This window comes from Stegostoma tigrinum, chromosome 5, assembly GCF_030684315.1.
Source record: "Stegostoma tigrinum isolate sSteTig4 chromosome 5, sSteTig4.hap1, whole genome shotgun sequence".
NCBI lineage: Eukaryota > Metazoa > Chordata > Chondrichthyes > Orectolobiformes > Stegostomatidae > Stegostoma > Stegostoma tigrinum.
The window spans coordinates 120,461,112-120,484,965 of record NC_081358.1 but is presented as its reverse complement, the minus strand read 5'-3'; the positions used below and the strand labels follow the sequence as shown (position 1 = coordinate 120,484,965).

Sequence of the window (23,854 nt, the reverse complement as noted above, 5' to 3'; positions counted from 1 at the left end):
AGAGGGAGAATGTGCGAGAGAAAACAGAGAAGGGGAGAAAGGGAAAAGAGTAGGAAATAGGGAAGAGAGTGTATGACAGAGGAGAAAATAGAGGAGGGGAGAGAGAAGAGGAGAAAATAACCAGAGAAGGGGGGAAGGGGAGAGAGAGGGAGAGAGAGATGATGTGAAAGAGAGGAAATAGGGAATCGGAGAGGAGACAGAGTCTGTGTGAGTGGAGGAGAAGTGAAGGAAGGGGGAGGGGAGAGAGTGTGTGAGTTGAGAAGTGAAGGAAGCGGGGAGAGAGTCTGTGTGAGTGGAGGAGAGAAGGAAGGGGGAGGGGAGAGAGTGTGTGAGTTGAGAAGAGAAAGAAGCGGGGAGGAGAGAGCGAGTGTGTGAGTGGAGGAGAGAAGGAAGGGGGAGGGGAGAGAGTGTGTGAGTTGAGAAGAGAAGGAAGCGGGGAGGAGAGAGCGAGTGTGTGAGTGGAGGAGAGAAGGAAGCAGGGACGAGAGAAGAGGGAGAGGCAGAGTGTGGGAGAGGAGGAGGAGGAGGAGGAGAGGCTGGGGCACTGGGGGTCTGTGAAGTTAGTGCGGGCTGGGGTTGGCTGCAGTGGGTCTCTCCGGGGCTCTGTGTGTGTGTGTGTCTTGGGGTGGGGGGGGTGGGGGGGTGTGGGTGCTGTAGGTCTAATGCGGTCCAGCACAGAGCCACGGTCACACACTGTGCTGCCCTGAAGATGTAACATGGCGTTAGCTGGCGCCGTGTGCCTGTTCCTGCTGCTGCTGTGCCACGGGCTGGCCGAGCGGTCTGGCCGCTGGGAGAGGAGCGGAGCGTCGGTATCCGAGGGGCCGAAGCGGCTGCCTCACCCTTTGCTCTACTTCGACCCCCGCGACGTGAGCAGCCTGCGCCAGAAGTCCCACAGCAGCGGCCATTCGGCCATCACCCGGGCTATCAGGAACGCTGTTGGCACCATGTTGGGCAAACCCAGCTTCTACCTTCCCCCCAGTGACCACCTCAGCTTCTCTGCCAAGTGGAACGAGGTCTATGGCAACAACCTCGGGGTGCTGTCCCTCTATTGCCTTCTCTACCCAGAGGACCAGGCAGCTCTAGATTTCACCCTGGACTACATGGACCGGATGGCGAGCTACCCTCAGTGGCAGGTCAGGGTGGCACCCAACGACGAGGTGCCAGTCGCCCACTCCCTGACTGGCTTTGCCACGGCTTTTGACTTTCTCTACCCATCCCTGGACGCAGCCCGGAGGCAGAGCTACGTGGAGAAAATCCATGGGGTCACCAAGGAGCTGTACGAATTCTCCAAGTACCGAGCCTGGGGAAAGCACTATCTACATAACCACCAGGCGACCAACATTGTGGCTCTACTGGTGGGCGCTCTGGTGCTGAGCCCGCACCGGCCCCAGACTGCCCTGCTGTGCAAGCAGATCGCCGTCGATGTGATGGAGAAGACCATGTTCCTGCTCGACCACATTGTGGACGGCTCCCTGGACGAAGGCGTTGCCTACGGCAGCTACACTGCCCGTTCCATCACCCAGTACGTGGCCCTGGCTCTGCGTCACTTCCACCTCAACCACACTGGGAGCCCCTGGCTGAAGCAGCATTTCTGGTTCTATTATGCCACCCTGTTGCCTGGCTTCCAGAGGACTGTGGGCATCGCCGATTCCAACTACAACTGGTTCTATGGCCCAGAGAGCCAGCTCGCTTTTCTGGACAGGTTTGTGCTCACTTGCTGCTCACTAAACCCCTTCACGTGCCCCCCGATGCCAAGTCAAAGTAGAAAGCGGGTTGAGTAGGGGCTGGGATTTACAGAATTGCCATGGTACCAATGGATGGCATTCAGCTTGTCACAGCCGTACCAGTTCTACCACTGAATGCTAATTTCCTAACTTTTTCCATATCCCTACACACCATACCTATCCAAATAATCATTGAATGCCTCAACTGAACCAGCCTCCACCACATTTCCAGGCAGCACATTCCAAACTGTGTGGAGCAGATTTTGATTTTTGCTTCATTTACACATCACTTTAAACTATCGGTCTCTTACAAGCAGGAGCAAATCTCCTCTCAATCTCCATCTCTCCTCAAAAGTCCCAACTTCTTCAGTCTCTATCCTCATCTCTGAAAACATCAGAATCGAGATTGATAGATTATCAACATACTGCAGATGCTGGAAGTCTGAAATACAAACAGGTATAAATATATATATTTCTTTAAATAGAAAGCCAGAAAGTCTAGCAGCATCTACAGAGACATAAACAGACTTAAGTTTTCAGGTCTGATATGAGTCTTTTTCATTTCCGAAGAAGAGTCATATTGGACTCAAAATGTTACCAGTTTCCCCATTCACAGATACTGCTGGACCTGCCGGGTCTCTCATTCAGTTCTGTTGATATTCCAAAAATTCGTATTAGTGGGCAAAATCTATGAAAGGCGAAAGGCCCACACTGAGAGAGATGGAGTTAGAATACTGTTCATAGAGTCATAGAGATGTACAGCATGGAAACAGACCCTTCGGTCAAACTTGTCCATACCGACCAGATACTCTGAATTAATTGAGTCCCATTTACTAGCATTTTGCCCTCTTTGGTGCTGCTGAGATGCTGCTTGGCCTGCTGGGTTCATCCAGCTCCACACTTTGTTATCTTGGATTCTCTAGCATCTGCAGTCCCCATTATCACTCCTTCTAAACACTTCCTATTTGTATACCATCCAGATGCCTGCAATCTGTTGTAATTGTATCAGCCTCTATCACCACCTCTGACAGTTGAGTCGATCCATGCCCCCTTCCCCTGTGTGAAAACATTGCACCCCTAGTTACCTTTTAAATCTTTGAGTTCTCACTTTCAACCTGTCCCCTCACGGTTTGGGCTCCGCTACTGTGGGAAAAAGACCCTGGCTGTTCAAATAAAAACCGAAAAAAAAAACTGTGGATGCTGTAAATCAGGAACAAAAGCAGAAGTTGCTGGAAAAGCTCAGTCGGTCTGGAAGCATCTGTGAAGAGAAAGTCAGAGCTAATGTTTCAGCTCCAGTGAGGGCTCAGTTCTGAGGAAGGGTTACCGGACCTGAAATGTTAACTCTGATTTTTTTTCTTCACAGATGCTGCCGGAGCCATTGAGCTTTTCCAGCGAATTCTGTTTGTCCACCCTGTCCATGCCCCTCATGATTCTAAAAGGTCACCCCTCAGCGCTCCAGGGAAAATAGCCCCAGCCTATTCAGCCTCTCCGTGATGCTCAAACCCTCCAACCCTGCTAACATCCTTGTAAATCTTTTCAAGTTTCATATCTTTCCTATAGCGAGGAGACCAGAACTGAACGCAGTATTCTAAAATGAGCCTAACCAATGTCCTGTACACCCGCAATATGACTTCCCAACTCCTCCACTCAAGCCAACAACACACAAATTCAGGGCAGGCATAGGCCACACAGCCTTCAAACCTGTCCAGTCCTTCAATAAAATCATGTGATCTCAGATCTGCGTTCCTGCTTGCCTGCAACAACTTGAAGGATGGCACAGGCTGGAGCTGAATGATCTCCTCTGTTTCCCATTTCCAGCTGTTTTCACCTTCAAACTTATCCATTTCAGATCCTTTTAGTGAAACCACAATCACTGTGTTTTCAATTTGTATGAAGAGAAGCCACGTGATTATCCTGAATCCCAAAATATTTCTATTTAAAGTTATTCAGAGCTCAGCCTGGCATTTTCTGACTAATTGACACATTTTCATTCATGTTTTATTATTGGCTGCGTGGTTGTGTTGAGATTATCTAATGGGAATGGTTTTAGGAAAAACAAAGCATGTTTGTAGCTTCTTCAGAAGTTGCTTTGAGCTTGTGGGATGTGTTGAAGCAGTGGGAGTGCTTGACAGCACGACTAAAGGAAGGGAATGTAATCTTAAATTTGAAAGTTGGATTTGGCTAGATTCAAAATCACTGTGTCTAGAAATACAACAGACATGTCTCAGTGCCTGAATAAATCAGTGATTCAGAAGCATTGAGTGATTTGATATGTCGCAAGATTGTAGTCTGAAAGCATTGGTGTAATATTTCCTTGCTTTACCTTATTCTCTATTTCTCCTTCTCCATATATCTTTCAAATTTAGCTGCATTTGCCTAGCAAGAATTGGATAGCTGGGACTCAGACAGCTGACTGATGCCCACCTTGGGTTTTGCTTCAGCTGAAGTCGGTGAGATGTCATATTGTATGGGGATGTTAAAATCGGAAATGACCCCTAATCTCGCAGTTATATTAGGTTCATCTCCTTCCCAAGTCTACATTACTAACTACCAACTCAAAGAACAAGTTTATATTGCAGTTTTAATATTGTTGTGAATATCTTTTCGAAGTTGAACAAGTAGGAAACTCTCTCAAAGAGTACAGAAAGCATTGTGAGTCAGTTTCTTTTTATTTCAAAATATATTTTATTTATTAAAAATGTTACAAAGTCTCTAAAGCAGTTTGGATCTGTACAAATCAAAAGTTGCTGGAAAAGCTCAGCAAGTCTGGCAGCATCTGTGAAGAAAAAGTCAGAGTTAATGTTTCAGGTTCGGTGACCCTTCCTCAGAATGGAAGGAGGGTTTCCGAAAAAGGGTCACCAGACCCAAAATGTTAACTCTGAATTTCCCTTCACAGATGCTGCCAGTCCTGCTGAGCTTTCCCAGCAACCTCTGTTTTTGTTCCTGATTTACAGCATGCACAGTTCTTTCAGGACTTTTTGGATCTATACAATAGCATATGAAGAAAACAAACAAACATTGGAGTTTGAATTTATCCAACAAGTGATAACAGGGCAGTGGGAGTTTTAACATTGGCACCTAAGGGAGGAGATAGAGCCTGAATTTTAAAGATGGCATATTCAACGGGGCCTTCTGTATTGTCACTGGATAGTCCAGTTGGGTTGTAAAGTTTGGCCTCACAAACCCTTTTTTCATTTATTGGATCCTGTCATACATCTAATGACAGACCTTTCTTTCTGTCTGTTTTCCCCAAACTCCCTCTCTTTTAAAACTTGTTATGTTTCAGACTTCCTACACTTCTGATGAAAAGTCATCAACTCTGTGCATTGTTTTGCAGTTGCTGCCTGACCCAGCTGAGTATTTATCAACATTTGCCAATTATATTAATCTGAAGGATATGGGGAATGAGATATTTCTTTGACATGGAGTGCTTTGCGATACTGGGTTGTTTACACAGTGTGGAGCTGGATGAACACAACAGGCCAGGCAGAATCAGAGGAGCAGGAAAGTTGATGTTTTGGGTTGGAACCTTTCTTCAAATTTTGTGAAGAAGGGTCCCAACCCGAAATGTTAACTTTCCTGCTCCTCTGATGCTGCCTGGCCTGCTGTGTTCATCCAGCTCCACACTGTGTTATCTCTGACTCCAGCATCGGCAGTTCTTGCTACCATTGAGTTGCTTACTTTGGACTGGAGAAAGTTAGTGGAGATTTGATAGAGGTGACTTTTAAAAAGCAGTTGGATACATAGCAGAGAAAATAAAACATTTGCAATACAGTGGAAAAAGAACATGTGACCAGTGGCGTAGTTATTTTTAAAGAGTTGCACAAGCATGATGGAGCAATCTCATAATTTGCATTGTGCAGTTCTGATGGAAACACTGTGATTGTAGTACCATTGTGGCAAATATTTGATTGTTGATAATATTCTGAGCAGAATTTCAACCCTGCAATGTCATTGTTGCCTCTTGCAGACCAACCTTCATCACTCCAAATATTCCATTGACTGTCAATACTTATTTTTGAAACATTAGTGGTTTAGCTTGACCCTGAACTCAGGGATTCTCTCCCTAAACCTCTCCAACTCTCTCTGATCCTTTGTGATGCTCCATGTGTCCCGTGGATATCTTTGAGAAAACCTTTTGGTAACTTGTCATTTGTGGCTCGATGCACCAGTGACATGAGACATCTTATTACAATAAAGAGACAAAATAAATGTATGTTGGTGATGTGTACTTATGCCTTTAGTTTGCTTGACTATAATGGACATTGTGCAGCAACATAGAAAATGGGTGCAGGAATAGGCCATTCGGCCCTTTGAACATGCACCACCATTCTATATGACCATGGCTGATCATGCAATTTCAGTATCCCACTCCCACTTTATCCCTTGATTTCTTTAGCTGCAAGGGCCAATTTCAGCTCCCTCTTCAGTATATCTAACAAACTGGCCCCAACAGCTTTCTGTGGCAGAGAATTCCACAGGTCCATAACTTTGAGTGAAGAAATTCTTCTTCATCTCAGTCCTGAATTGCCTTTCCCTTATTCTCAGACTGTGTTCCCCAATGTCAGGAACATTTATCCTGCATCTAGCCTGCCAATCCCATCAGCAACTTTTATGTTTCCAAGAGATTTCCCCTCATTCTTGTAAATTCCAGCGAGTACCAGCCCACTCGATCAATGCCAGGCAACCTCATATGTCAGTCCTGCAATCCTGGGGGCCAGTCTGGTGAACCTTCGTTGGGTTCACTCAATAGTGAGAAAGAGCTTTCTCAGACTAGAAGACGAAAACTGCACACAATACTCAAGAAGTGGCCTCACCAAGGCCCTGTATAACTGCAACAAGACATCCATACTCCTATACTCAAATTTTGCCACTGTGACAACCAACATGCCATTAGCTTCCTCACTGCCTGCTGCATCTGCATGCCAACCTTCAGCAACTGTTCCAGCATGACACCCAGGCCTCGTTGCACCTCAATTTTTCCTAAACTGCCACTGATCAGATAATAATCTGCCTTCCTGTTTTGCAAGCAAAATGGATGACCTCACATTTATCCACATTATATTGCATTTGCCAAGTATTAGCTAATAGATATATAGAAGGCCAATTCGGGCCGTATAAGTTTGAGGCTTTTTGGAATTCTGTCATTGAAGGGCTTTGGTTGCTCAGGCGTTGTGTATGTTTAAGATGGAGAGTAATAGATTTTTCATTTTTAAAAACTTCAGGGGATACGAGGTGGGCACAGTAACATGGCATTGAGGTAGAACTGTAGACCTAGCTAAATAGTACAGTAGGTCTGAGGGGGTGAACAATCTACTCCTGTAAGGTGTTAGAGTATATTTGTAGCACAGGCTGTGGATGTTGTAGTTGGTTGTCTCGCCAAGCTGGTTTGTTCTTTCACAGACGTTTCACTGTTTAAACTGTTTAAATAACAGGCAGGAAAACACAGCACCGCTTCATCACCGAATGCGCTGATGATATTATCCAGCAGGGTAATGAAACGTCTGTGGAACAATGAACCAGCTCAGCAAGCCAACCAGCTACAAGATCTATTCCTGTTCCAATTTCCGATGTCCCGAAAGCAAAACTACCATGAAAGAGTCAACTGGAAACTCAGAGCGTATTGTGATAAATGTCATTATTGCTAAAATTTTCAGTGCCCTAGATTGTGAATTTCAGCAGATGGCTTCAAGTGATCCATGGTACGTGTATTTGAGACTTGTTCTTTGACTTCATTTTGTAGCCTAAAAGTTCTCCTGCCTCAGACTTTAATCAGAACCAGGTCTGTATGGTTGCTGTCAAACTGGTAAGTGGAGCTACATGCAAATGATCCATCACTTCCCACAGCAGAGAATATCATTTGGCATGCAGGTGCTTGTTAAACTGGGTATGAGGAGGGTGTAGCTGCCAGGATTCAGTCACGTTTTGTTCAAGACATTCATATTCTGACGGTGGTGAGAGACTCTGTCAGATGGATGAGCTTCACAGGTGTAGTTGGCTTAGCGCTGTAAGACCTTGCTCAATCAAATGCAATGTTTTCCCTCCAGTGGTGCTATGCACAATGTGTTCGATCAGCAGAGCACAGTCTATACTCTCTGTGTCTACAATTCAGAACATAGCAATTAAGCGTGGGAGTAGGCCATCTGGTCCTTTGAGCTATTTGGCCTTTTGTTATGATAACGGCTGATCAACACAATAATCCTGTTGTCTCCCGATACGTCTTTATGATCTAGAAATCTGTCTGTTCGTTTTAAAGTCATAGAGTCACAGAGATACACAACAAGGAAACACACCAATGGTCCAACTCGCCTATGCTGACCAGATACAGTCGGTTCTGCTAAAATGCATGTGGAGCTGGATGAACACAGCAGGCCAAGCAGCATCTCAGGAGCACAAAAGCTGACGTTTCGGGCCCAGACCCTTCATCAGATCTGATGAAGGGTCTAGGCCCGAAACGTCAGCTTTTGTGCTGAGATGCTGCTTGGCTGCCATGTTCATCCAGCTCCTCACTTTGTTATCTTGGATTCTCCAGCATCTGCAGTTCCCATTATCTCTGCTAAAATGCGTGTTTCTTTGGCACAAGTTGGCTTTAACACAGTTGAAGACTTGAGACTGCTATTTGTAGAAGGTGAACATTCCTGACCCGTATTGGCTATAACGCCAACGTTCCTGACCCATATTGGCTATAATGCCAATGTTCCTGACCTGTATTGGCTATAATGCCAACATTCCTGACCCGTATTGGCTATAATGCCAACATTCCTGACCTGTATTGGCTATAACGCCAATGTTCCTGACCTGTATTGGCTATAAGGTGAACGTTCCTGACCCGTATTGGCTATAACACCAACGTTCCTGACCCGTATTGGCTATAATGCCAGTGTTCCTGACCCGTATTGGCGATAACGCCAATGTTCCTGACCTGTATTGGCTACAACGCCAACATTCCTGACCTGTATTGGCTATAACGACAATGTTCCTGACCCGTATTGGCTATAACGCCAATGTTCTTGACCTGAATTGGCTATAATGCCAACGTTCCTGACCTGCATTGGCTATAACACCAATGTTCCTGACCCTTATTGGCTGTGTTGCGAACATTCCTGACCCATGTTGGCAGTAATGTGAATGTCCCTGACCTGTAGTGGCTGTAATGGGAATGTCCCTGACCTGTAATGGCTATAATGTGAACATTTCTGACCTGTAATTGCTATAATGCGAACGTTCCTGACCTGTAATGGCTAGAATGTGAACGTTCCTGACCTCTATTGGCTATAATGCAAACATTCCTGACCTGTATTGGCTATAATGTGAACGTTCCTGACCCGTATTGGCTATAACGCCAATGTTCCTGACCCGTATTGGCTATAATGTGAATGTTCCTGACCCGTATTGGCTATAACGCCAATGTTCCTGACCTGTATTGGCTATAACACCAGTGTTCCTGACCTGTATTGGCTATAATGGCAATGTTCCTGACCTGTATTGGCTATAATGTGAAGGTTCCTGACCTGTATTGGCTATAATGCGAACGTTCCTGACCCGTATTAGCTATAATGCGAACATTCCTGACCAATATTGGCTACAATGTGAATGTTCCTGACCTGTAGTGGCTATAATGTGAACGTTCCTGACCCATGTTGGCTGTAATGTGAACATTCCTGACCCGTATTGGCTGTGTTGTGAACGTTCCTGACCCATGTTGGCTGTAATGTGAACGTTCCTGACCTGTAGTGGCTGTAATGAGAACGTTCCTGACTGGTATTGGCTATAATGTGAACATTCCTGACCTGCAGTGGCTGTAATGTGAATGTTCCTGACCTGAAATGGCCGTAATGTGAACGTTCCTGACCTGTATTGGCTATAATGCGAACGTTCCTGACCCGTATTGGCTATAATGCGAACATTCCTGACCTGTAGTCGCTGTAATATGAACATTTCTGACCTGTATTGGCTATAATGTGAACATTCTTGGCCTGTATGGTTGTAATGTGAACATTCCTGACCTGTAGTGGCTGTAATGGGAACGTTCCTGACCCGTATTGGCTATAATGTGAACGTTCCTGATACATGTTGGCTGTAATGTGAACATTCCTGTCCCGTATTGGCTGTGTTGTGAACGTTTCTGACCCATGTTGGCTGTAATGTGAACGTCCCTGACCTGTAGTGGCTGTAATGGGAATGTTCCTGAGCTGTAATGGCTATAATGTGAACGTTCCTGACCCGTATTGGCTATAATGCGAACATTCCTGACCTGTAGTAGCTGTAGTGGCTATAATGCGAACGTTCCTGACCTGTAGCAGCTATAATGTGAACGTTCCTGACCTGTATTGGCTGTAATGTGAACATTCCTGACCTGTATTGGCTATAATGCGAACGTTCCTGACCTGTAGCAGCTATAATGTGAACGTTTCTGACCTGTATTGGCTGTAATGTGAACATTCCTGACCTGTATTGGCTGTAATGTGAACATTCCTGACCTGTATTGGCTATAGTGCGAACGTTCCTGACCTGTAGCAGCTATAATGTGAACGTTCCTGACCTGTATTGGCTGTAATGTGAACATTCCTGACCTGTATTGGCTATAATGCGAACGTTCCTGACCTGTATTGGCTGTGTTGCGAACGTTCCCGACCCATGTTGGCTGTAATGTGAATGTTCCTGACCTGTAGTGGCTATAATGTGAACGTTCCTGACCTGTATTGGCTATAATGTGAACGTTCCTGACCCATGTTGGCTGTAATGTGAACGTTCCTAACCTGTAGTGGCTGTAATGGCTATAATGTGAACATTCCTGACCTGTATTGGCTACAATGTGAACATTCCTGACCTGTATTGGCTATAATGCGAACGTTCCTGACCTGTATTGGCTATAATGTGAACATTCCTGACCTGTATTGGCTATAATGCGAACATTCCTGACCTGTATTGGCTATAATATGAACGTTCCTGACCTGTAGTGGCTATAATGTGAACGTTCCTGACCTGTATTGGCTATAATGTGAACATTCCTGACCCATGTTGGCTGTAATGTGAATGTTCCTGACCTGTAGTGGCTGTAATGTGAATGTTCCTGACCTGTATTGGCTGTAATGTGAACATTCCTGACCTGTAGTGGCTGTAATGTGAATGTTCCTGACCTGTATGGCTGTAATGTGAACATTCCTGACCTGTAGTGGCTGTAATGGGAACGTTCCTGACCCGTATTGGCTATAATGTGAACGTTCCTGACCCATGTTGGCTGTAATGTGAACATTCCTGACCCGTATTGGCTGTGTTGCGAACGTTCCTGACCCATGTTGGCTGTAATGTGAACGTCCCTGACCTGTATTGGCTGTAACGCCAATGTTCCTGACCTATAGTGGCTATAATGTGAATGTTCCTGACCCGTGTTGGCTACAATGTGAATATTCCTGACCTGTATGGCTGTAATGTGAACATCCCTGACCTGTAGTGGATGTAATGGAATGTTCCTGACTTGTAATAGCTATAATGCGAACATTCCTGACCTGTATTGGCTATAGTGCCAACGTTCCTGACCCGTATTGGCTATAACGCCAACTTTCCTGACCCATTTTGGCTATAATGCCAACGTTCCTGACCCGTATTGGCTATAACGCCAATGTTCCTGACCCATATTGGCTATAATGCCAACGTTCCTGACCTGTATTGGCTATAATGCAAATGTTGCTGACCTGTATTGGCTATAATGCCAATGTTCCTGACCTGTATTGGCTGTAATGTGAACGTTCCTGACCTGTATTGGCTATAATGTGAACGTTCCTGACCCGTATTGGCTATAATGCGAACATTCCTGACCTGTAGTAGCTGTAATGGCTATAATGCGAACGTTCCTGACCTGTATTGACTGTAATGTGAACATTCCTGACCTGTATTGGCTATAATGCGAACATTCCTGACCTGTATTGGCTGTAATGCGAACGTTCCTGACCTGTATTGGCTATAATGTGAACGTTCCTGACCCATGTTGGCTGTAATGTGAACGTTCCTAACCTGTAGTGGCTGTAATGGGAATGTTCCTGACCTGTACTGGCTATAACGCCAATGTTCCTGACCTATAGTGGCTATAATGTGAATGTTCCTAACTCATATTGGCTACAATGCGAATATTCCTGACCTGTATGGCGGTAATGTGAATGTTCCTGACCTGTATGGCTGTAATGTGAACATTCCTGACCTGTAGTGGCTGTAATGGGAACGTTCCTGACCCGTATTGGCTATAACGTGAATGTTCCTGACCCATGTTGGTTGTAATGTGAACATTCCTGACCCGTATGTGCTGTGTTGCGAACGTTCCTGACCTGTAATGGCTATAATGTGAATGTTCCTAACCTGTAATGGCTATATTGTGAACTTTCCTGACCTGTAGTGGCTGTAATGCGATTCTGGCCCTATTAGTTTAAATGTTGTGGCTGTTGCACAATTTTTTTATAACGTGAGTTCACGCATGAACAGAACTATTGCGTTATATCAGAACCAACTGTAGTCCCATTTGCAAACATTTGGCCAAAATCCTTCCTTTCATGTCATCCAGGCTCCTTTTAAATGTTGTAATTGTACCGGCTTCCTCCACTTTCTCTGGCAGCTCACTCCATACGTGCACCACCCTCTGCATGAAATTGTTACCCCTCAGGTCCTTTATAAATCTTCTCCCTCTCACCCTAAATCTGTGCCCTCTAGTTTTGGACTCACCCAAGCCCAGGTAAAAGACCTTTTCTATTTAGCCTATCCCTGCCCTTCATGATTTTATAAATCTCTATAAGGTCACCCCTCAGCCTCTGATGCTGCAGGAAAAATCGTGCCAGCCTTTTCAGCCTCTCCCTACAGCTCAAACCCTCCAAGATAACAAGGAGTGGAGCTGGAGAACCACAGCAGGCCAGGCAGCATCAGAGGAGCAGGAAAGCTGACATTTCGGGTCTGGACTGTTCTCAGGGTCCAGACCCGAAATGTCAATTTTCCTGCTCCTCTGATGCTGCCTAGCCTGCTGTGTTCCTCCAGCTACACATCTTGTTATCTCACACTCCAGCATTGGTAGTTCCCACTATTTCAAATGCTCCAAATCTGGCAGCATCCTCATAAATCTTTTCTGACCCCTTTCTTGTTTCGCAGCATCCTTTCTATAGCAGGCAGACCAGAATTGCATGCAATACTCCAAAAGTGGCTGAACCAATGTCCTGTACAGCTGCAATCTGACCTCCCAACTCCTATACCAATAAAGGCAAGCGTGCCAAATGCCCTCTTCACTGTCCTATCTATCTGCGACTCCATTTTCAAGGAAATATGAACCTGCATTCCAAAGTCTCTTAATTCAGCAACATTTCCCAGGACCTTATCATTAAGTGTGAAAAATATTGAGCGACTTGTCCTCCATTACCTCTGTAATAAAGAATCCCATAGAACTCCGTGAGCTGACCAGTCTGAGTGAATAAATTTCTCCTTGTCCCAGTCCGACGTAGCCTACCCAATACTTTGGTTGTGAAGTGCTGGCTAGGGGAAACATCACCCCTGTATCCAGGCTGACCAGACCAATCAGAGTTTTATATGTTTCATTGAGTTCCCCTCTCATCCTTCAAAACTCCAGGCCCACATTGCCCATCTTTTCATGTACACAGGGTGTAGAGAAAATCTAGTAGTTATGTCCAAACTGGATTAATTATCTGAAGGTAGGTACATTTATTTGAACAAAAGAAAGGTTTGCATTTGCCTAGCGTGATTTATGACCTCAGAATATCCCAATGCTGTTGCAGCCAATGAGGTATGCTTTGAAGTCCAGTCACCATTGCATCGTGGGAAATGAGGCAGCCATTTTACACCACACTAACTTCCACAAAGAACAGTGACCAGGCGATCTGTTTCGTTGATGTCGATGAAGGGATACGTATTGTTCAGGACTGACATGTTCTTCTTTGAGCAGTGTTGAAGAAATTTTTACATCCACCTGAGAGGGTAGTCAGGTGAAAGAGAAATCTTCAACAGTGTGCTGCTCCCTCAGTGTGGCCTCGCTGGTTGTCCTCAAATCTTTGGAAATGGGGGGTGAAACTGAAAGGGCCCTGACTGAAGATGTAGCAGCACTACCCAATGAACCATTGATGACAGCAACAATGCTACATTAGAATCTATTACACTACTTTCACTTTTGCCAAATGATGATAAAACTGCTGTTACGACCCAGTTTGAAATGGTTTTGAACAGTAAGGGAATCAAGGGTAAAAGGCAAGAAAGTACAGTTGAGGATTATCAGATCAGCCATGATCTCATTGAATGGCGGACCAGACTCATTGGGCTGAATGGTTGACTTCTGCTCTTATGTCTGACGGTCTGAAGCAACAAGAAAATTTGGAGATCCGTTTTAGACGGTAAATTTGGATGATGAGGCCCCAGAGTCCAGAATTTCCTCTGGAACAATCAACATTTCTCTTTCCTCCTTTCAGACACTTCCTAAAGCCTACCTCTTTAGTCCTAGCTTTTGAACATCAGCTGTAAAATCCCCGAATGCAGCTTAATGGGGAGCTTTGAAGTGCCACCCTGTAGAAAGCTGTGCTGTATAAATGCAGGCTGCATTTGTTGTAAATCGCTCCCTCAGGATTTATGTGGGAATAAGAATTTGCAACAGTCTTATCGTGCATAGGGTATCTCTCATGCATGGTGATAGTGATGGTTTAACCTGAGGATCACCACACCTCAGGTGAGAGAAGAGGAGAGGTTAGGAAGGAGAGTCCTTCATGGTAACCTCAGTTGGTGTGGGAATTGAACCTGCAGTGTTGGTGTTACTCTGCATTGCAAACCAGCCATCCAACTCACTGAGTTAACTGGCCCTAGAAGATGCTATATTAATAGCAAAGACAATTAATTTTATGAGCGGGACTCAAATGCGCGGTGGCGTATGTAAATATTTTTATAGCACAGAAACTGGCCATTCGGCCCAGCCATAACAGAACAAGGACAAAGAACAAAGCAAATTACAGCACAGGAACAGGCCCTTCAGCCCTCCAAGCCTGCGCTGATCCAGATCTTCTATCTAAACCTGTCACCTATTTTCCATGGATCTGTATCCCTCTGCTCCCTGCCCATTCATGTATCTGTCTAGATACATCTTAAATGACACTATCGTGCCCGCCTCTACCACCTCCGCTGGCAACGTGTTCCATGCACCCACGACCCTCTGCGTAAAGAACTTTCCACACATATCTCCCTTAAACTTTCCTCCTCTCACTTTGAACTCATGGCCCCGAGTAATTGAGTCCCCCACTCTGGGGAAAAGCTTCTTGCTATCCGCCCTGTCTCTACCCCTCATGATTTTGAAGACCTCTTTCAGGTCCTCCCTCAACCTCCGTCTTTCTAATTAAAATAATCCTAATCTACTCAACCTCTCTTCATAGCTAGCACCCTCCATACCAGGCAACATCCTGGTGAACCTCCTCTGCACCCTCTCCAAAGTATCCACATCTTTTTGGTAATGCAGCGACCAGAACTGTACACAGTATTCCAAATGTGGTCGAACCATAGTCCTACACAACTGCAACATAGCCTGCCGTCTCTTGTACTCAATACCCCGTCTGTTGAATGAAAGCATGCCATATGCCTTCTGTACTATGCCCGCTGTTTACATGCCACACTTGCCTCCCATTCCCCCGACTTCTTCACATCCTCACAAATCCCTGTCATCCTTTCTTCTTCATGTTTTTATGTAGTTTCCATTGTAAGCAGTTATGCATTTTTCTAAAAATAAGTTTTCACCAGATCTAGGTGTCTCTGGCAGGGCCAGCGTTTATTGCCTATCCTTAATTGCCCTTAAAATGGGGCAGTTTGGTGTCAATCGCATTGTTGTAGGTCTGGAGTCTCATAGGCCAGATCAGGTAACGTTGGCAGGTTTCCAATTTTTTTTGTAGCAATTGAAGATAGCTACATGATCACCATTCCTGAGACTTACTTTCAGTTCCAGTTTATTTTATCAATTTGATTTAAAATCTACCTGGGCGAGATTTGGACCCATTTCCCCAGGACGTTAGTCTCCGGACTATGAGACCAGTTGCTTGTAATCCCTGTTGGATTTATTTGTTGCTATCTTGTATTGATGGGCCTAGTTCTGGTTTCCCACGCCAGTGGAAATAGCAAAGTCAGAATGTCAAAAGCCTCCCATTATTTCCTCATGCAATTCGCGGAAATCAAAATTTTGGAAGAAGGAGATCCTCAAGGATGGAGAGTGCATTACTGTTTCATGGAGAAGATAATGTGGATCGTATTTGTGGACTTGCGCGGAAGGTTGACAACAATGGTCCTAGAGGTGAGGATTATCGGTCATGCAGATAGATTGCAGAAGTATCAGCACAGGGCAGCACAGTGACTCGGTGTTTATCACTGCTGCCTCACAGCACCAAGGACCCGTGTTCAATTATGGCATCAGGTGACTGTTTGTGTAGAGTTTGCATCTTCTAGCCACGTCTATGTGCGTGTCCTCCGGGTGAAGTCTAAAGATGTGCAGGTTGGCTGGATTGGCCATGCTAAATTACCCATCGTGTCCAGGGATGTGCAGGCTAGGGGAATTAGCCATGGGAAGTGCAAGGTTGGAGAGATAGGGTAGCTGGAGGGATTTGTGTGGGATGCTCTTCAGAGGGTCATTGCAGACACCATAGGCCACATGGCATGCTTCCACACTGCTGGGGTTCAGTAATTAAAAACTGCATTTTCCATGGCAAGAGGATATTGAGAGATTTGATGATTTTTATTTGGACACAGAGATGAAAGGGTTATGGTGATAAAGCAGAGAAGTGGACTTGAAAAGATCAGCTAGGAACATAAGATTCTATTAGCAGAGCGGTATCAGCAAATTTGGATATCTCACTTTTTAGACCATTATGCAATTATCTGCCCTTAGCAGAGAGATCAGTAAGAAGGGGTCACGAATTTAAGAAAATCAGTAGTTGGATTACAGAGAGGAGTCGTCTTTTCATCCAGAGAGTAAAGAGAACTTGCCTTGTAAGGCAGAACCCCTGGTCATGTTTAAAAAGTACCTGGATGTGTCCTTGAGGAGCTATGTGGCAGATTACAGTTGGAAAGTGAGAACTAGTTGCCTCAGCTCATATGCAATCAGCACAGACATGATGGGCCAAATGGTGTATTTCTGTGCAGGAGATTTTCAGTATTTCAAGCATTATTGAAAGGTGGGAAAGGCTCAAGGGGCCATGTGGTGTGCTCCTGCTCCTAAGGCTAAGGTTTGTAACTGAGGACCTGCCCCACAGTCAGCCTCAGGTGTCTGAATGGCGTGGGCAGAGGGACAGTGCAGCTATGAGTACATGTGCCTTGCTCCTTTGTCACTCCTTTCCTTCTCCTTACTGATTGACACAAGTACAAAATACTCAATCCATTATGGCAGGGCAAGGTAAACTAGGTTGCTTTTACAAACTCCAAAACGTCTGTGCAAGCAACAACACTTGAGATCTCCTGATCCTGTGTGATCTGTATTGAGGTATAGATGTTCTCCTGCTTAGCTTGTGTTCCAGACTAATCTCTGTTACATCAGCAGCAGTTGCACTTGTGCCCAGAAATCTTTTTCATGCCCAGCAGCTTGGAATGGAGCATAATCAGATCAGATAATATGTACCACACACCATTGCTGATCTCCCCGTTGACCTGAACTCTCACTTACCTTGAGGCTCGATGGTGGCCCTAGCTTGTGAATGAAGATATATTGAACAGATTGGGAGTACTACAACTGTGTTCATATCAATTAAGGATGAAAGATTGACAGAATCGATCTTTAATCTTGTCCTTTCATCTTATTGATCAAACACTTAATTGAAACAAGCTGCATTCCTGCTCCTCAAGGATAATTAGCACTGAGCCCACTAGCCACTGAGTCATCTAGCAAGGAAACAGACCCTTGGGTGCAACCAGTCCACGCTAATTGTGATCCCAAACGAAACTAATCCCACCTGCCACCACTTGGCCCATATCCTTCCAGACATTTTTTTATTCATGTATTTATCCAAATGTCTTTCGTATGTTGTAACTGTATCTGCATCCACCACTTCCTCTGGAAATTCATTTCACGCAATTAAAAAACCTGCCTTTCATATCTTTTTCTAAACAATATACGTCTTAGTCTTGAAAACCCCCACCCGAGGGAAAAAACACCTGCTGTTCACACAAATTGCATTCAGCGATTAGCGCTGTATGATGCCCTTTGACCTGGCTCTGTTAGAATTATCAACCAGTTATTACAACATCACCTCTGCTCAGAAGAAAATTGTGGTTATATTGCAAACGGCCATATTTTCCTTTAGAGTTTCTTCATATTTTAGATATGCAGTTTATATTGGAGTTTGAGGGAGGGGGACTTTATAGAAGTTTAAAAAATCATGAGGGCCTTGGATAAGGTGAATAGACAAGGTCTTTTCCCTGGGCTAGGGGACCCCAAAATGAGAGAGCATAGATTTATGGTGAGAGGGGAAAGATTTAAAAGGGAGCTGAGGGACAACATTTTCACACAGAGGGTGGTGCGTGTATGCAATGAGCTGCCAGAGGAAGTGGTGGAGCTTGGTACAATTACAACATTCAAAAGGCATCTGGATGGGTATATGAACAGAAAGGGTTTAGAGGGATGTGGACCAAATGCTGGCAAATGGGACTGGATTAATTTAGGATGTCTGGTTGGCATGGACAAATTGGACCGAAGGGTCTGTACATTTATATAAGCCTGTGACATCATGACATTTCAACTGAATGTGCGTCTTCATTTGTTGAGCAACAATCCCCCAGGCTTTCAATCAATTGAAATTGATATTGCATTCATACTGTGAATTAATGTTTGAATCCTGCTGGAGTCTGGTTTGACATTGATTGATTTGAATTTAGACTCCTTTCTCCAAATATGGAATTAATTTGTTCAAGTGCTCTAAATTCATAACAGATTGAGCTCATTCCCTTATGTGATGAAAAAATCCCATGAAGTAGTGTACATGGGGAGTTGGCAGATAGAAAGGAAAAGAGAAAATGCTGGAGATGCTCAGCAGAAGGTTGAAGTGTGCAATCTGGGTTTGAGGGGGGACTTTATGAAGCTGCTTACTGTCGAGAGAAGATCTCCAAAGGGAACAGGAATCAGGACCTGTCCTTGAAATAATGGCTTGATGCTTGTTGATGGGATCATGATCAAGATGGAGGCAGGGGGAAGGGTCAGACAGTTGGTTTCTCTGACAGATTATGTTCACCAAGCAACAAGGACACCTCTCACACATTCACAGCAGGTTTGATGGCAGTCTCAGTGTTCATCGATGATAGAATCTCTACAGTGTGGAAACAGGCCCTTTGGCCCAACAAGGCCACTCCAACCCTCAGATCATCCCACCTCGACCCATTCCTCCATAATCTGCATATCCCTGAACACTACAGGCAATGTAGCATGGCCAATCCACCCTAGCCTGCACACTTAGGACTGTGGAGGAAACCAGAGCACCCAGAGGAAACTCGCACAGACATGGGGAGAACATGCAAACTTCACACAGACAATTGCCCGAGGGTGGAGTCGAACCTGGGTCCCTGGAGCTGTGAAGCAGCGGTGCTAACCACTGAGCCACCATAGTGCCCTAAAGCTGACAGTTGTACTCAAGCTAGGGTTGGTCCTAAGAGCGCAATAAGTTCAGATGGAAAGAACTTTGGATTAAGAACATGATAACTTAAGAACCAGGAGCAAGGTTAAGGTTTGTTGGTCTTTTTGTTGTCTAGCTCTTGTGCCTGTGTTTCCTGTCTCTTGGAGTCTGGACAAGGTGGGGTGGAGGGCTAGAAGGGAGCGAAGGTGAAGATGTGGAAATTGGAGAAATTAACTGGAGAAGGCGTGCCAGCCTTCATCGTGAGAGGATTTGAGTACAGGAGTAAGGATGTCTTGCTGCAGTTATACTGGGCCTTGGTAAGGCCTCACCTTGAGTATTGTGTATGGTTTTGGTCTCCTAGACTGAGGAAGGACATTCTTGCTATTGAGGAAGCCCAGCAAAGGTTCACCAGACTGATTCCCAGAATGGTAGGACTGACATATTTGGAAAGACTGATTGAGTAGGCTTGTACTCGCTGGAATTTAAAAGAATGAGGAGAAACCTCATAGAAATGTATAACATCCTGTTGGGACTGGACAGGCTTGACATGAGAAGAATGTTCTTGATGTTGGCAAAATCCTGAGCTGGGGTTCATAGTCTAAGAGTAAGGGGTAAGTTAATCAGGACTGAGATGAGGAGGAATTTCTTCACTTAGAGAGTTGTGAATCAGTAGAATCCTCTACCACAAGAAGCTTTTGGGGCCAGCTTATTAGATATATTCAGGGGGGAGCTGGACATGGTCCTTGTGGCTATAGGGATTGGGGGCATGGAGAGAAAGCGGGAGGGAGATACTGAAATTGCATGATCAACCACTATCATATTGAATTGTGGTGCAGGCTTGAAGGGCTGAATGGCCAGCTCCTGCAGTTATTTTCTATATTGCTGTGTTTATAGTATCATCCTCATAACAATCACCCCCACACTTTTTCTCACTCAATCCCTCACGCTCTCTATGATTAATCTATGCCTGCCTGTTCCATTCACCTGTTGTCTTCCTGAGGCCTGTTACATTCCTCCACATTGTTTTTCCAAATCTCCCACTTTTATTTTCAAACCATCCAGTTTTGATGTTGTGCACATATGCCAAGAATACAGAAACAAATTCAACAGTAATTTCTGAGTTTTATCATTTTCAATCATCCTATAGTCGAAGAAATAAACAGAAATTGCTGGAAAATCTCAGCAGTTCTGGCGATGTCAGTGGACAGAAGTCAGAGTTAATGCTTTGTGTCCAGTGACCCTTCTTCAGGCCATCCCGAAGTATGACACACCTTAACGCTAATCCCTTTCTTTCCTCTCTACACAACCACTTCTTAACCATTCTGTTATATTTCCTTTTATACCCTGAATTTTTCTATTAAATCTCACGTAAGACACAATTATCAAAGACCTTCTGAAAAATCCAAATGTGCTGGAACTGATGCATTCCCCAAATTCCTGTGTAATTGATTGTACCTTCACAGAATTCATTTCCATTGTGAGTTTTAACAATTCACTATTCTATTATGTCATTATGATCCTAGCATTTCTAAATGATACCTCATTTTTATCTTGTGTGATGAGAACATTTTCTGAATCAAGACCTTTATTACTGCTTCTGCGATTTTATCAGTTCAAAGAACAAAGAACAATATAGCACAGGAACAAGCCCTTTGGCCCTCCAAGCCTGTGCCGATGCGTTTTGCCCTTCCATACTAAAACTGTCTTCACTTACAGGATCCATATCCCTCTATTCCCTTCCCATTCCTGTGTTCTTCCAGATGCTGCTTGAACACTGCTATTGTGTCTGCTTGCACCCCCTCCTCTAGCAGCACGTTCCAGGAACTCACCACACTTTGTGTGAAAAATATACCTGACACACCTCTTTTAAACTTCCTACCTCGAATCTTGAACCTGTACCTCTTAGCCATTAACCCCTCCACCTGGAGAAAAAGCCACATACTTTCCATTCTATCCATGCCATTCACAATCTTATAAACTTCTATCAGGTCGTCCCTCAACCTCCTACATTCCAGTGAAAACAAACCCAGTCTATCCAACCTTCCTTCATCGCTAAAATCCCCCATACCAGGCAACATCCTGGTAAATCTTTTCTGTACCCTGTCCAAAGCATCCACATCCTTCTGGTAATGTGGTGGTCAAAACTGTAATGTAATATTCCAAGTGTGGCCAAACTTTAGTTCTGTAAAGCTGCTGCATAACTTGTTTATCTTTATGCTCAATGCCCCTTCTAATGAAGATAAGCATGCCATAGGCCTTTTTACATCCTTATCTACCTGCACTGCCACCTTCAGTGATCTGTGGACCTGCACACCCAGATCCCTCTGCATATCCATACTCCGAAGGGTTCTGCCGTTCGATGTATAATTTCCACTCTTGTACTGTGGATATTTTCCGTAATGAACCTGTTCAGAAATGTAATACCTCTCTGGAACAGACAGGGTTTGAACTCAGATCACCTGGCTCAGAGATAGAAACACTACCACCTACACCACAAGAGCCCCTCAAAACTGACGCTTCATCTGGGCCATAATGCGCAAAATGACCTGTTGCCATGTGACGTGGTTGTTAATCTGACAAAAACAGTGCCTGCAATTGTTAACAATTTTCAGTTGTATTAAATCACAGCTGATACTCCAGTTCAGCCCTAAGAGAGAGCTACATTGTTGGAGCTGCTGTTTTTGAATGCAACGTGAAAATGAGGCCCTATTTGACCTTTCATGAGCATGGGAAAGACTACATTGTGCTGTTTCATTGATCGGGGGAGTTCTGAGTGGTGATGCCCTGCTGAATTATTTACCCCTCCACAGCAGGCCAGCTCAGCATTATCACATTGCTGTTGGCAGGGAGCTTCCAGGTGTCCAAACCAGCTGCTGAATTTCTGAAATTACAATACTTCCAAAGTGTTTCATCAACCGTAAAGTTGTTTTGGCACAGTCTGCAGTCTTGACAGGTGCTATATAAATGCAATATTTTGTTTGTATAACATTCGTATCAGATCTATGGTCATTCTAGCTCCCTGCACTGTATCAGCTCCTGATCTTGATGAAGGATACTGCCACCATCCTCATAAATGTAGCAAAACTACAGCGCCCAAGTATGATACAGGGAAGCCGCTTCCTGGTCTAACTAGAAGAGTTTCTTTTTTATTCGTTTGTAGATTGTTGGCTGTCACTGGCTGGGCAGCATTTTTTGCCCATCCCTAGTTGCCCTTAAGAAGGTGGTGCTGAGCTGCCTTCTTGAACCTGTGCAGTCTATTACATGTAGGTAACCCAACAGTTCTGCTTGATGGAGGGAGGTGGGGTAAGTGGTTCCATCATTTTATATTCCAAAGTCTGGATACTCCATGGGGAACCCAGAGGTGGTGATGTTCCCATGTATCTGCTGCACTGATCATCTATAAAGTGTTTTTGGATATATGGCTGGGTCTGTAGAACACATGTCTTTAGTACTAGTGCCAGAATGTTGTCCGGGCCCTCAGCCTTTACATATCTAATGACTTCAGCTAGTTCTTGATCTGATTTATTATGGGTACATGTGCCTTGGTAGAGCAAGAAGTTTCGGTTTGCATGCAGTGCAGGCAGATCATACCACACAAAGTGCATTAGGGTAATAGGACTGAGCGAAGAATACAATGTAACAGCTGCAGAGAAGGTGCACAGAGAACAAGATCAACATTAAATTCAAAATTTGAGACATCCGTTCAAAAGTCTAATAACAGCAGGGAAGAAGCTGTTCTTGAATTTATCTGTATGAGTATACAAACTTTTATATCTTCTGCCTGACAGTAGAGGGTGGAGGAGAGTCTGATTGGTGTGGGAGAGGTCTTTGATTCTGTAGGCTGCTTTTCTTAGGCAGCGCGAGGTATGGATGGAGCCAATGGATGGAAGGCTGGTTTGCTTGTAGAATTGGACTGTGTTTACAACTCTCTGTAGTTCCTTGCAGTCTTGACAAGAATAGTTGCCTTACCAAGCTGTGATGCACCCTGATAGGACCCTTTCTCTGGTGCATCGATAAAAATTGACAAGAGTCTTTATAGACCTGATTAGCCTCCTGAGGAACTGTATACCACTGTGCCCCCACACTCTCTGCTGGGTCTGTCCTGCTGGTGACACAGAGGGTTGGCTAACCAGCAGAAGGCATGGAGTCAGGGTAAGTGGGTCATTTTCTGGGTGGCAAAACATAACTAGTGGTGTGTTACAAGGTCCGGTCCTTGAGCCTCAACTTCATACAATCAATATCAATGAAGATGGATGCAGGTGTAAAATGTTCTGGTTGTGAGTTTGCTCGCTGAGCTGGAAGTATAGTTTTCAGACGTTTCGTCACCATTCTAGGTAACATCATCAGTGAGCCTCCGACGAAGCGCTGGTGTTATGTCCCGCTTTCTATTTATAAATAGAAGAAATAAATAGAAAGCGGGACATAACACCAGCGCTTCGTCGGAGTCTCACTGATTATGTTACCTAGAATGGTGACGAAACGTCTGAAAACTAACCTTCTAGCTCAGTGAGCAAACTCACATCC

General features: G+C 44.7%; 1 protein-coding gene across 1 annotated transcript in view; it reads left to right on the top strand.

Moving 5' to 3' along the window:
- Positions 1 to 675: 675 nt before the first annotated feature.
- Positions 676 to 23,854, top strand: part of LOC125452121 (dermatan-sulfate epimerase-like protein) — a 37,057-nt gene continuing 13,878 nt past the window's right edge. The window contains exon 1 of the mRNA XM_048530141.2: positions 676 to 1,702. Coding sequence (XP_048386098.2) covers positions 717 to 1,702 — 986 coding nt within the window. The 5' untranslated portion in view covers positions 676 to 716. The remainder of the gene's footprint in view (positions 1,703 to 23,854) is intronic.